At 40.0% G+C, this 15,194-nt stretch overlaps 1 protein-coding gene across 1 annotated transcript in view; it reads left to right on the top strand.

Moving 5' to 3' along the window:
• The first annotated feature begins 701 nt into the window (after window positions 1–701).
• The window catches only part of oxct1a (3-oxoacid CoA transferase 1a), a 40,733-nt gene continuing 26,240 nt past the window's right edge, over window positions 702–15,194 (top strand). Inside the window, exons 1-7 of the mRNA XM_080838598.1 lie at window positions 702–889; window positions 3,837–3,945; window positions 4,225–4,315; window positions 6,575–6,710; window positions 7,075–7,224; window positions 7,767–7,873; window positions 10,084–10,144. Coding sequence (XP_080694724.1) covers window positions 785–889; window positions 3,837–3,945; window positions 4,225–4,315; window positions 6,575–6,710; window positions 7,075–7,224; window positions 7,767–7,873; window positions 10,084–10,144 — 759 coding nt within the window. The 5' untranslated portion in view covers window positions 702–784. The remainder of the gene's footprint in view (window positions 890–3,836; window positions 3,946–4,224; window positions 4,316–6,574; window positions 6,711–7,074; window positions 7,225–7,766; window positions 7,874–10,083; window positions 10,145–15,194) is intronic.

Consider the following 15,194-nt stretch of genomic DNA (forward strand, 5'->3'; position numbering starts at 1 on the left):
CCAGCTCCAGCTCAAATGATCTGTTGAGGTTGTGTAGGATGTTGACAAATTAACTTCTTTTGGCACTGAACCTCTCCCCTAGATGACTCTGCTATCCCGGCCTTTCACCTTGACACACCTCAAGCACCACTGCTTGGCCCAAGGGTAAACGTAGGTAAATTCGCCTGGTCACAAGCCCTGAGGAAGCCTGGAGAAAGCGCGATCAAGACCCATAAGTGTGGGACACAATGTGGGACACACACCAGCTCGCCCGGAGCGCACCTGAATCTGATATGTAATTTCTTCAACAATGGCACTAAAAACCTTTCAGTACTTTTTCTATAGTGGAGGCTGATAAAAAAATCTAAAGAAAACACACAACATTTAATTTATGTGATCTGAAGTGCTGACAATATATCCAAACAATGATTTATTTAATTAACACTATTATTAATTTCGTCAGTCAACGTGTTCGTTTTAATGAAAAGGAACGGGAATTTCAAATGTATCAAGTGTAAACAACATTAAGAAAAATAATTCCCTGAGATCGTAGTCACAAAAGTTGCAAACTACAACAGGACGGAGAAACGGTCTAAAATAAAAGAGCGTCATCTCCGTGTGAAATACAGCACGTAAAGGGTTAAAGTATCATTAGCCGGTCGACACTCCTTCGTCTTGATGCTGCCTCTGGCTCCACCTCCTTCCCCACTTGCCATATGCACTGACAGACAGAAGTGCATTGCAGGAGGTAGATTACATTGATAGAGACGACACCATCACAACAAAAGCGTCGTGCGTTTTAAATATGGCGGCCTTCAAAGTGTTATCTCGAGTTGACAGAATAGTCCTCAGAAATGTATCAGGTGGCTGTAGACTGAACGTTAAGCTCGCAACCCATTCAAATCTGAAGGTCAGTATTGTGTCGCGAGTGTGTCACTGTTGAGCTATGGGCTGGTATAGATGACTACCGTAGGTTATCCTCGAATTGAAGTGCGCGAGGCGAGAGCTTCTTTGTAAAAAAAAAAAATCATTGCTCACATTTAATTTACGTTACACAAATAAAACATGATCACCCGTTGCATATCTAGCAGAGATAACACTTGCAATATAATGCATTTCAATTTCGAAGGTCAATTTGTTGAGGCAGTATTGCTCATTCGTTACCTCATGCTAGCTTTAAACTTTGAATGACAATGGAGTGTCATGTTATGCTATCAGATTCCTCAACTCAGTGTTGACTTAATGCGGGATATGTCTTAAAATGAGTGGCATTAAAAAAAAAAAACAGACACCGTAGTGCATTAAACTGAAATTGGAAAGTTTTAGTTTCCACGTGGCAAATACTGCATTAGGCTGTTATTTCCTCGAGTATCGTGTGTCACTGGTGTAACATTGCAGCGGGTGCACGTTAACGTTATATCATCACTCAAATGAAAAGACATGATGATTTGTTCCTCGGTTATGTAATTCTGGCAAGGGCGTAGGTTTGGTCTCAGCGTTGGTAGGGACACTGCCCGGCAGACCCCCCCCACCCCCACCATAAATTGAAAAATGTAGTTGATGTTATATTTAACAGGCAAACTTTATTAGAATATATTAACATTTGTGTACTAACTTGTGGAACTTGGAACTGATTTCAACATAATAAGAATAATAAACCCTTAGTTTAAATAAAAAACTAAACGTTCTCCACATTTCTTGACATCACATGTTTTTGTTGTCCTTTTTGGATATCCCAAACATGAGTAAGACCTCATCTCAAGCCCTGATGGTCCAGCTGCTTCTTCCTCAACCTGCACTGGATTTCTTAGTTTCCTGAATGCATTTCAAAATATTGCCTTAATGAACAAAATTACCTAATGATAAGTACATGCAGTGCATTTGTTTGTTCTGAAATTAATTTGTATTTTGTAATATGTAGGTAAATGGTTAAGGTTTTATGGAGCTGTACTAAGCCTACATCATCTGGATTGCAGTGCAATGAAATAATGTATTCATGAATTATATGCTACATACATTTGGGCATCCCAATTTATTGCACCTTTTTACTACCTTCAAGTATAACATGTATTCTCAAAATAGCCAGTGTGATTGATTACATTCATGGGTAAAATTGTCTAAACAGGGTAGGGTAGCTTATCCTTCTGGCTTCAACAAGACGAGATGTAATGCAAGCTAAAGTTACATGCCCTACACACTAACAACTTTCAAAACATGTTTCCATTGTACAATGGGTGGCGATTTAGGGTTAGCAGCTTCGCAATGTGGGTAGTTTTCCGACTAGCTAACTAACAGTGACCTGGGCTTTTTGATAGCTCTATGGGTGAAAAAAACTTCTGGCATCTCTTTTCTTTTAAGGTGGCTTTTCAGAGCACAAAAGGGTCAAAATATCAATGCTGAGACCAAACGAAATACTGATATGAGGCGTTATTATTTCCTGGCGAATGTAGTAGCTTACCGTACCTACTAGCAGCACTCTTTCAGGATTCACGTAGTGTTTCTGACTGCCACTTCAGCCAATTAAATGACAGCATCTTGTCTCACAGGCGCATTGAAAAACTTAGAAATGTATTTCTAACTCTTCTGGGTGACGAACATTGTATTGATAATAATACGAATGAGTTTGCAAATATATTGTGCAAAATAATTTTCTCAAATTAACAAAATATTGGTAGGGACTTTTTTGTCTTTCCCAAACTTTGGTCGTGACTAGTCCCTACCAACCCTATGCAAACCTACGCCCTTGAATTCTGGCTAACTGTGTTGCAGTGTAAAAAGAGCAAGCCTTTTTTAACTGCTAAAAGACCAGCAGCAACTCGGTGAATATAGTGTATATTTGCATGTCTGTGGCTCATCTAGTAAATGGCATGATTGAAGTTCGCATTATAGTTTTTGAGATGCACCCTTGCTTGACTTGGTGTACGTTTAGTGATGCTGAATGCGTATGGCTCGGTTAGATTTGTTCGTTCTCTGCCAGATAGTATTGTTATCCTTGTTCACCTCTCTAGCTTCAATAGTTTAGTGTAATGAAACACAAAGGTGAATACCATACTCTGGTGTAGGGGTGTAAATCACACCCATCATGGCGATTCGATTCAGTATCGATTTCCTGACCCAACGATTCGATTATTTTCGATACTCATGAATACACCACGATACGATTCGATTTCGATTTGATTCGATTAATTTGTTCTTTTTTTTACCTTACAGGCTAGACAATGTTTCAGATTTGAAATAAATCAATGAAAGCTGTTATATCGTTATGCATTTTATTTGAGAAACAACAGCCAATAACAGAAGTAGAAAAGTTGTACTCCACCTAGGCCTATGACAACCTCATTCACTGAAAAATAATAATGCCCCTGTTATAGATTCTGAAAGGCCTTGCATCAAAAAGTACTGTACAAAGTACAAAGTGTTAAGTAACAAAAATAGGCCTATACCACATTCACTATAGAATAACAATACTCAACAAAATCAGTGCAAAAGTGCACTAGCAGCAAACGGTAACAAAAAATAGGCCTGTAGTTAATTCAATTTAAAATGACAATGCTCCACAAAATCAGTGCAATGAGTGCAAATGTGCACTAGTAGCAGCAAATGGTAACAAAAAATACCCCTGTAGGCCTACTTCATTCACTATAAAATAAAAATACTCATCAAAGTGCACTAGCAACAAAAAGTAAAAAAAAAAAAAAAAAAAAAATTTCTTTTTTTTTTTAATCGATACTCTTGCGGACGTGTCGATGCATCGTATCGTCGGCTGTTGGATCGATGCATCGATGCAAAACGATTCTTTTTTACACCCCTACTCTGGTGCTCAGAATAGACACTTACAGCAGATTCATCCCACACAGACCTGCAGGTGCTGCTTGTCTACTTCCAGCCACAGGGAATCAGAGTTCTACTCCAATGCCTGTGATGCAGTGAAGGACATCCCTGATGGAGCTACTCTTCTCGTTGGTGGTAAGCAAGTTTGACTACTTGTTTCTTTTCAGCTGTGTGTATGTGTTGTTTACATACACAAATGAAGTGTATGTGCAGAAACTGTATTTCTACACACATTTTCTGACAGATACAATCCAGATCGTGTTGTGTTGTCCCAGCTGAATTTCTGCACACATATTCCTCATCAAAAACGAATGGTAGCCAGGAATTAGTATGATTTAAATTGCATTCAAAGATCAAGAAAGTTGAGTTGGGTTTTTTCCCCCATTAAATCAGACCATTAACTCTTCTCCTCAGGGTTTGGGCTGTGTGGCATTCCAGAGAATCTAATCAACAGTTTGCTGAAGACAGGTGTCAAAAGTCTCACCGCTGTCAGTAATAATGCCGGGTAGGTTAAAAATGTTTTTGTGTGTGTGTGTGTGTGTGTGTGTGAGTGTACCTGCATGCCTGGGTTGCACTTGTGTATATATAAATCTTAACGCACTGAAACCTGATCTACTGTTGGGTCAGCAGAACATGTCACAGCATGCGTGTCATTGTGTAATTAATCTTTAAAAAAGTTTAAATTGGCATTATTTTGTTTCACACCAACATCGTATTAAGCTTATATATATATATATAATGGATGACTTTCCACCATCCACCCCTTATATCTAAACAAGGACAAAATTGTGTTATGTAGGTGGTAGACATTCCAGTCTAAAGTCTAAAATTCTGATTGGTCACTAAAATGATCATGTCACTTGCCCTAGGTGTTTAATATACCCTTTTATCTATTGGACCACAGCCCCTATATCCAAACCACCTCTAGCTGTGCCTGTTGGAAAGAATTTGTCATGTGAAGCTGCCCTATAAATAGGCTGAGCTCTTTTGGCATCAGGCCAGGTTTGCCCCACTGTCCTTTATTTGTCTTTGTTTTATGTCTGCAATTCATGTGTTTTCCCCCCTAGTATAAGCTGTGAGCAGGGGGAATACAGATAAGGATGTTACTCCAGATGTTTGATCTGTGTGTGTTTAATTGGAAGTGTTATTTGTATTGGAGTTACTGAACTTCTTCCTCTGTGTGGCAGACTCACAAAGTTTTGGGAGGGTTATGTAACATTTCATTTAGTGTGGAGTGAACTTGGTGACCTCCTCGGTCCTGTATTATTGTTTGGATGAAAGCTTTGGAAGTCATTTCTCAAGCTTTGGTCATGAGAATTTATTACATCTAAAGGATGACCTCAATCTTAAACTTTAAATAGATCTGTCCTAGATGATGAGATTTCTACCGGTAAAACTATGAGATTTCTTTGGGAGATTTCACAAAGGTGAATTTACATTTATAAGTACCATTTTAAAGACCTGAGGACTGCTAAACCATGTTTTTTCCCCCTTCAACATTAAGATGCACACTTGAGGAGAGTAGGCGATTTTTGCTAGTAGTTTTTGCATTCACTTGGGTGCCATTCACTCACAGCTGTTTGAAATAGACCATGTTCACAGCTCCCCATCTTTTTATGCAGACTGTAATCTGAAACCAGCCTCTCGCCTGCACGGTGCAAAGTCATTCATAGCTAACTCAGTAGGGTACACCACTGAGCTCCACAACCAGCTGCAGATGTTGCTAAAATTATTTTTAATATTACTTACTAATGTTCACCACATATTGTTGACAATGAAAAAAAAGAGTGCTTTTCATATAAAGCCCAGTTTGTACGGTGGAGGTCAATCAAAGTTACTTTTAAGCTTTTAAGGTTTCTTTTTTTTCTCGCCCTCCACCACCTTTTTGACTTCCTGAAGAAAGGCTGTAAAAGGAAATGCCAAGTTAGATTAACTTGATCAGAGGAGCAGAATAGAGCATAGCCTTTAAGAAATTGTATTGTTTCTAATTGGAATAGAATGGAGCCACATGCAGTGAATTGTGTGGCTGATGTATAGATACAATTGAGTAGAAAATTGACTGCGACCTATGGCTACTGTACAGTTGATAAGTAACCCTGTTTCACTCAGATGGCCCCATTTGTTAATGAATGACCGCATTAGCACTGGCTGACTGCTTACATGTCGTTCTGCTTCTGCACTAAAGCCATCAACCTCGTACAGGGTAGACAGAGGGAGATGGTGTTCTGATTCCAGTCTTGATTGTTTTGCGGGAGTCCTTATCTGACCTTGGATTCTTCTGGAGCCTATTGGCAGTCTGGCTGCGGTTGCTGAGGGGGGGGGGGGGGGGGGGGGGGTGAAAGGAAAACTGACCAAAGGCATAAAGCAGTAAAGACACTACAGAGGGCTTCTGTGTATAGATAGACACTTCAGTCATAAGGTTCACAAAGATGTATTGTCCAGTAAGTTCAGTTATACAGTAAGATATTTCATTTAAGACTCATGAGATTGTCAAGATGTATTGTCCAGTAAGTTCAGTTATACAGTAAGATATTTCATTTAAGACTCATGAGCCTACTGTTGAAATAACTGCAGGTCTCTCCTCTCTCTCATCAGCAATTCTCACCCTTATGACCCCACTTTTGCACACCAAATGTATTTCTCTAAAGCAAATGTCCTGAGAATTTATAAGGGCAACACTACACTAAAACCATGTGGTTGAGGCTGAAGAACCAAAGGCTGCCAGTTGACTGACTGACTGTTTGCTTGTGTATTTTCTGTGCAGGGTGGATGATTTTGGCCTGGGGCTGCTACTGAAGACCAAGCAGATCAAACGCATGGTGTCCTCCTATGTGGGAGAGAATGTTGAGTTTGAAAGACAGTACCTGTCAGGGGAGCTGGAGGTGGAGCTGACGCCACAGGTACAGTTCCCCTCATGTCACAGGTCACAGCTTTCATACATGCCCCTATGCACATCCTAACCATACCTCACATCTTTCATACATGGCCCTATGCACATCTTTACCATACCTCACATCTTTCCTATGTGCCCCTATGCACATCCTTACCATACCTTTCATCTTTTATACATGGCCCTATGGACATCCTAACCATACCTACAGTTTTAACAGTTAAATATATAGCAGCATACCATTTCATCTATTTGCAATTCCCTTGTTTGCCATGACAAAATTGCTATGTGCCAGTCCTGAATATCCAGGACCATCCCTGTGAGTGCAGCTCATTTTATATCTGCTTTCTCTCTGTTTTTCATTTCTTCTGCAGGGAACCCTGGCCGAGAGGATCAGAGCTGGAGGAGCTGGTATCCCAGCATTCTTCACTGCTACAGGCTACGGCACGCTCATTCAGGAAGGCGGCTCCCCCATCAAGTACAACAAAGACGGAACCATCGCCATCGCCAGTGAGGAGCGAGAGGTGATTTCATGGCCATTGAATACTTGAAGTAGAATAACCAACTTTTTTATCTGTAGCTTTTTGTCCTGAAGTTTACAGTACCACCAAAGCTAATTTCCTAATTGATACCTTCTGTGAATTATGATGAAGCTATATGGTTCTTGTGTTGCTTTGCAGTTAGTCCCCATATATAGGGCACATATATGTATACTGTATGTGTGTACAGGGCTTAAGGTAAAGTGTAAAGTGCATACTGGCGTGTGAATATGGATAATGCTGAGGAGGTTTAGACCAGCATTGTATAAATGGTGGTGTTTAGTGTTTTTGAGGTTAAACTGCCCATCTGTTTTATCAACAGTGAGAGATTGACTTACTGTCCTAATAAAGTTATGGTGTCAGTGTATACTTGTGTTCAACTTTTATGCTATAAAACTCCCTCAAGGAGGTTTCCCCAAAGATCAGTTTCAGGAAACGTCTTGGAAAGGACACAAATCTGGCCTGGAAAAAGTAACACTAGCGCTGGTTACATCCCTGCTCTCTCTTTTCTTGTTTTTGTGACCCAGATCCGCGAATTCGGTGGCAGGCATTTCATAATGGAGAAAGCCATCACGGGGGACTATGCGCTTATTAAAGCTTGGAAAGCTGACCGAGCCGGCAATGTAATCTTCAGGTACCCTTTTAACTTTCCTTGTCTGTTTACCCTGCACCAATTAGATTACAGAAGTGAGGTCATGGTGTTGACGTTTCAACACTGCCAATGTTTTCATGTCAAGTCAGGGTCATTTCAGTTGACGCATGTTATCATCCCGTGATGTTTCCATAATAGACTGTCAGCACTTGAAGGGAGGCTTCCAAAGTGACAGTGGAGAATGATGGTTAATTGTAGTAAACAAGCTATAACAAGGTTTACAGAGGGTTTTCATTTAAAAGAGACTATGCAACAATTTGACATATTTTGAAGCATGTTCTTTATAGGCAACTAGTATTGGTACCATCTTCAAATTAATGTTCATGGTATATAGTCATGTGAACAACAGATAAACACACCTTTTATTTCAACCAGCCCGCCTAGGCTGTGCACTTCGCAGTTCTGTGGTCTGGTGGATCAATCTGCAAAAATGTAAAAAGAGTTAGCATACTAGCAAGCCTTCTATTAGTGTCAACTGTGCTGTTGGTCTTTGTAAGGATTTATGCAGTTAAATGGTGTTTTGAGTATTTAAATAAATGCATTTTAAAGATGTGTTATGGGCAGTTGTGAATACTAATATAGGAAGGATTTATACAGAACCATCTCTCAGCCACTAATTAAATTTGACTATGGTCATTTCTTCACAAAATGTTTCATGTCCATATAACTAATAAAAACCAGTGTGATATGAGTGTTGTAATCAGTATTTTAACACATTGAACCCTAACTGAATCCATAAGCTGTGGTTTGTTCTGGCTAATGTACTGTGTGTTGATCAGTCATTCTTTAAGATTGAGAACCATTTTGTTCTCAGTTTTTTTAAGAAAGTGTTAGGCTACGTGAAATTGAAACAGATTAGCATTAGCAATGCTGAAAATCCTCTGAGACCCATAACTCTTCAGCTGATAGGAATGTAATAGGCAGCGCGCCCATGATTTTTCGACACTAGCACACAGATTTATGCGCCACATTTGGAGTTTTATTTATTGTCCGAAGACTATTCATTTAGTCAAGTCAAGTCAAGTCTTTTATTGTCAGATGCACAGAACAATAGAGTCGGTCTGGGCACTAAAATTATTTGGACAGGACACCGTACCACACTGCCATCACATAACAAGACATAACATTACATGAGTACTCCACATGATATAACATAACTTAACAATAAGTACTAAACATAAGATATACCTATGAAAGACAAAATAGTAGACCTACTAGATAAACAATAAATATACAATATAGATACTTAACATAAATACACATACTAAACAGATACACGTATCTACATGTCTTACACTAACTGCTAGAGCTATACTGAACATATTATGCACATAATAGCCTGAACTAACCTAGGACCTAGTATACTAACCATGAAACACAGAGACATAGACGCTTCATGTATGTGGGTAGTGCAATATTGCAAGTGTAGTGCAAACAGCAGTGAAAGTGAGCCTGTGTAAAGTAAAGTGGCGAGTGTAAAGTGACGAGAGTGCATTATTGTCCATTTAGAAGTCTGATGGCCTTAGGATAGAAACTGAAACTGCGGGTGCGAGACCGGATACTTCGGTACCGCCTACCAGAAAGCACCAGGGTGAACAGTCTGAAGGATGGGTGATGACAGTCTTTTAGGATCCTGCCAGCTCTTCGGAGGCATCTTGTGTGGCAGATTTAATTATGAGGACATGAGTTACAAACCCTGCTTATTATAAGGTTAACCGCTCAACATATTTTGCATGTATGAATCTCCTCGTTCGGCATCCTTCCATTGCATAGCTGTATTTAAGTATCCCTTTGTGTTAGTGTTTATTCATCAGCGGTCACTCTCGTATCACTTGACTTTGATAGTTGTTAGTGATATGAGTATGTCCAGTAAATATTTTCAGACCCCTGTCTCAGTGCTTTACATCGGTTTTGGCTAATGCTGATGGAAAGGCCTCAGTTTACCATTACTCAAATGTTATGACAGGAGACTTAATCATCTCTCTGGTGAAGACAACATTGACCTAAATACAATTCAGAGCCTAGAGCAGCGGTATTATTTCCTACCACAAGGGTGCACCATTTGCTTTTCAGTGAATGTGATGCAGTGCAGCAGTAGAGTAAGGAACACATGACTTGAGATGTTTAAAGCATGGAAATTGCCTGTGATGATGACAGTGTTATTTTTGCTTTTCTCTTCTTTTTTTTTTAAGGAAAACTGCAAGAAATTTCAATCAGCCCATGTGCAAGGCAGCCAAAACCACAGTTGTAGAGGTAGGAAAGATCTGTTGGTGTTCATCTCACTTATGCACAGTTGCACAGTACAGGCTGCTGAGGGAAAACCAGAACAGTAACCTCATAACCATAGTTCTTCCAGATGGATCAAAAACAGCAAATATGAACAGTTTGCTGACATCTTACTTCCTTTTTATTACATTTTTGAATACAGATCCTAAGCTTTTTCAACAGATGTCTAGACTGCTTTTATAAAAGAATATTGCTACATTTGTAAAGTTTCCTTTCTTGAAAAGTACAGATATTACATGTGACCAGTTATATCAGAAATCAAGCACTGCGGACGTATTTGACAGTGGTAGAAAATGTCTATTTTAGAACACTGTTGGCAAATGCAATTAAGTATTTGTCATAATAAGCATAAAATAGTAGACCTAAGCCCCTGAGCTGGCTTTCCAGTCTTTAGAAGCAGGTAATTACAGGTTATTTAAGTTGCAAATGTGAAACAGAGAGGTCAAACTTTTAATAATTTATAGACTCAAATTTTGCCTTAAGCACAACAATACTTTAAACTTCTCTGTGTTGTGCTTAAGAATCACTCTTCCTTACGTTCACCTCGAAATCAAGATCTGTGAAGTGTTCCAGGCTTTTTTACTTTGTAATATTTTGCCAAAGCTCTTTGAAACCTTTGTCTGCGTATCATAAGTGCTTTCATCCCTGCTTTTGTTTAAATGCAGTAAGAGCATACAAAAGACCCATCAAAAGACATTTTGCTCATTTTAAGAGCAAGTTTTGCTTCCACTGTTCCCAGTTTGGTTCTCTGCACTACGTTGGGTTGAAACGGTGAGTCGCCAGTACCTAATAAGTGGCGAGCCACATCTTCATGTCTGGTTGGTCATAATAAAGTTTGTCTCCGCGGAAGTCGTACCCAGAACTAGTGAACGTGCCCATTATCTCGACCACTCTATCTATATTGGGGGCTGTAAAATCATTTGTTGCTCTTAGGGCCCATTTGGGGCTTCATGGTAGCACTTAAAGTCACTAAAGATAAACGTATCTTAATGGTCAGGGTTGCCTCCTGTCTTACCAGTCTGTTTGGATGTGTTCATAAGGGAAATGGGTTCTGCAACAAGAGGCTAATTGTATGTTTGTCAGTCCTGTTGCACTCATGTGTAACGCACTGTCTGAACCATGAAACATGATATTTAAACTAAATGTAACTAATTAGTTCTGAACGGTCCAAATAATGCAGACGGGAACACACACTCACACACACAAACACACACACTAATCAAATATGTTCCCTTAAGCAGTTACGGTTATATCGTTAGATAAACACGTTGTTTCTCAATGCTTGTTAATTAGGTCAGCTTTGATTCCTTGTATATAATATGCTTACATTCCTGTACTTCAAGCTCAGCGACTGCTTTAGTTACACATAAGTGTCATAATCCACTGACAGAACTGTTAGGCAATATTTTACAGGAGGCGCTCATCTGTAAGAACTACTTTACTTTCTCTCTTCTGAAATGATTTACTAATAGGTGATATAGAATAGGTGAGTAGGTTTTCTCTTCTGACTTTCTCTCTCTTGGCAAGTTGTTTTTACTTTTGTTGTGTAGTTTAGCCTTTAGGAACCGGAGACATTTGCATGGTCAAGGCCCACGGTCACAGAGCATCTACAAATATGTTGAGTTGAAGGGTCCTTGTGCCTTAATCCTTTTCTTTGATATGAAGAAACCATCCCTAATAAGTGCAGTGACAATCCCAGTGGCCATGATGTTAGATCCAGAGGTTATAGTCTTTGCATACAGAAGCGATTCTGCATGCTTTTAAGCATGCTTTAAAGAGCCCATGCTTGCAGTAAATGAATGAATCCTCTTCTGAGTTGCTAGGCAACACCAATATCCACACTATGGGTCTGTTAGCTGGTAGCTGCCCGCTATTATCCTGTTGTCTTCAGGTACAATGAAAAGGCTCCTGAGCATCATGGGAATAGCAGAGATTTACTCAAATGCTGTGTGTGTGTTTGTGTGTGTGTGTGTGTGTGTGTGTGTGATCAAGCTGCGATAAATCACCTAATTTTCGTGGTTTTAGGGATGGCAGGTAGCATGAATGAAATGGGATGACTGGCTGTGGCCTAATTGGATAATGCTGATGAAATCTGTTCTCAGAGAAGTCACCCAGTCCCTGCTCCCCATTCTGACAATCACAGATGAGTTGCCAAATCTACTGTACTGATGTTAAAAATGATTTTTGTTTTTGTCATTTTCCCCTGATACCTGCTTGTGAAATCTAATTACATGCGAGACATTGTGTCCTTGGGTGTCATGAAGTTCTGATGGTCATGCAGTCCTTATCGCCGAGTATATGAATCAATGTAAGGATGTTGTGAGCAGTGATGCTGTATAATAATGTGTTTACTGGTCTGTCAGAGATATGGTACGAGCCTCTATGTGTGTGATTTACATCAAGCATGCATACATTCATGTGTAAACACTGGCTTGGATGCACATTCCTCTCAATCTCATCCCGTATGGATTAATCACTGCTGGTTTTATAAGACTTAAAGGTTGTGATTCACCATTTATATACACAGGCAATAGTGAGAGTGAACTGAGGTGATTTTAATTCAATTCAATTTTATTTATGTATTTTAGTCTGTGTAGAGACTGAAAAAACATGTATTTCACAGTTAAAGTCTCTCTCACACACACGGGCAAACACACACGCGCACACACACACACACACACACACACACACACACACAATCAGTCTCTCTCTCTCTCACACACTCACACACTCACACACACTCTCTCACACACACACACACACACACACAGTCACTCACACTCTCACACACACACACACACACACACACACACACACACACACACACAATCAGGGCAGACACGTTTGCACAGACAAAAAAGGCATCCAACATAATTCAGTATGCCCCTCACATCCTGGAGGTTAATACGTTGTGACGAGACCCACCGTAACCCCCATATAAGAACACACAGAGCAACAAAAAAAAAGTAGTCCTCGAAATCGCCTGGGGCATTCTTTTCCTTGTGTCCTCTCATCCACTCACTTCAAGTTTATTTTTTTTTCACAGAAATGAACATTAAAAGGAAACCACATTATGGTCACTATTGGCTTTATACTAAAATATATAGCACATAACATATCACATATATCATACTAAAATATATTACACATTAAAGACAATTTATTAGTCATGATACTCAATCTAGCCATTTTTTATCAGATGTGACATGCACTGTTGATTTGCTTGCTAGAGTCAGAATTACCTATGTTCATTCTTCACTCCAGAACTTGATTGTAAAGTATATTGTACTGCATCAGTGGTATTGGCAGGTTTCGACCTGCGTGGTTTTGTATACTGACAGGGTAAGGCTGAAGGACCTCAATACTGTAGAGAGCTGTACCTGACCTGTCGGTTTTCACAGTCAGCTGCAAGAGCTCCGTCAAGCCTTCAAGCATTTACTGCCCCGTACTGTCTGGCTAATCACCGACAGCAAACCCTTTCTGCTGGTAGCCATGGCATCGCAGAGACTGAGAGATAAGGGTTGCGTCCCACGACTCCAGTTTTCAAACTGTTTTGAGGATGTCAAGTGGTCTTCATCCAGTTGTGGTCTATAATTGGTTGATATGTCTTGCCAATGTTTCTCTCCGTGGGTTTGCCCAATGGGAGATGTTCACTGATGACTTGCCCAATGAGGTTTCTGAGAGTTGAGATTTTTTTTTTCTTCTGTAGTTCTCTTAATTAAGTAATTTTTTGAGGATATGTTCTGCCTGATTTGATCAACTTTACCTTTGAAAAGAAAAAAGGCTGTATGAACAGTTCAGATACACAGTGTTAGTAAACTTCTCAACAGGTGCGAATAGCACAGGAGTACTGTTTATATTTCTACTGATGATGTTAAAGAATCAAAAAGACTGTCTTGCCTAGCACATTTCAGAATAAGCTAAGATACTGATCAAGTCAAGAGTCAAGAGTCAAGACCAGGACTAAATCAAGTTGAAGATGCAGTTCTCTGCTTTCTCCCTGGGGAGGGTATTGAAATGTGTGGAGCCGACACCTGCTGAGAGACTCACACTGCCCAACTGTTGGGACTGCGCGCTAGCTGGTGGCATGAAATTGGGTGGCAAATTGAAGGGTGATGAGCATTATTTCTCCAGCGATGGGTTATTTAATTCCTTTTTTTTTTTTATGTAACTTTTTTGGACAGCCACGGTGAACACAGGCATCTCTAGGTGGTGATTTTCTGAGGCAGCTTGTTTTCAGATAAAGCTGCATGTGGTGTTGTGAATGTACGGGAGGATGTGTAAAATTACCCCCAATTGGATGGGATGAGATTTCAGTCACCCCCGCACAGTGTGGCACACTTCATATGTGAACATATGAATAGACACAGAGAAGCCCTGGACGTCGGATCTTATGACACAGAAGACCATCATAATCACCATATCTTGCTGTTTCCAACTGATCGCCAAAACACCTGGATTGATTTACTGGACTATGTATAATTTAAGATATACCCCATTATGTTGTATGTATCAGGTTTGGCAGAGCAATGCTGGATCATGTGTGGAATAAGGACAATGTTGCTACTTTAACCTCATGCTAGAGGCAGTAGAAGTAATGCCCAGCACCACCACCATTAGCACCCCTCTCGTGAGAGGTCAAACTTACAGCCCAGGCCGTACTGAAAATGACATGTCTTCAGTGTAAGGGCTGGTGATGGAGTGATTGGTACATCCTCTGAGTTAGTAGACCCTCCAGGTCATGTCACTGCCACAGTAGCGTTAATAGTGGAGCTGGCATGTGCCCATGTGCACTACTGATTGTATTAGATTCAGTTGGCACAGCTACAGAACTCTGACTCGAACCACAAAGCCCACTAACTCTGTTTGCAGAGAGAGAGAAAGACAGAGAGAGAGAGAGAGAGAGAGAGAGAGAGAGAGAGATCAATTATGATCAGAGTTCTTTTTTATATTGAGTGAGTGAGACATAATGTTGGTTTAAAATGGTGTTTGGGTGAAAGGTCACTGGGGAAATGGT

This window comes from Sprattus sprattus (genome assembly GCF_963457725.1).
Source record: "Sprattus sprattus genome assembly, chromosome: 5".
Classification (NCBI taxonomy): Eukaryota; Metazoa; Chordata; class Actinopteri; order Clupeiformes; family Clupeidae; genus Sprattus; species Sprattus sprattus.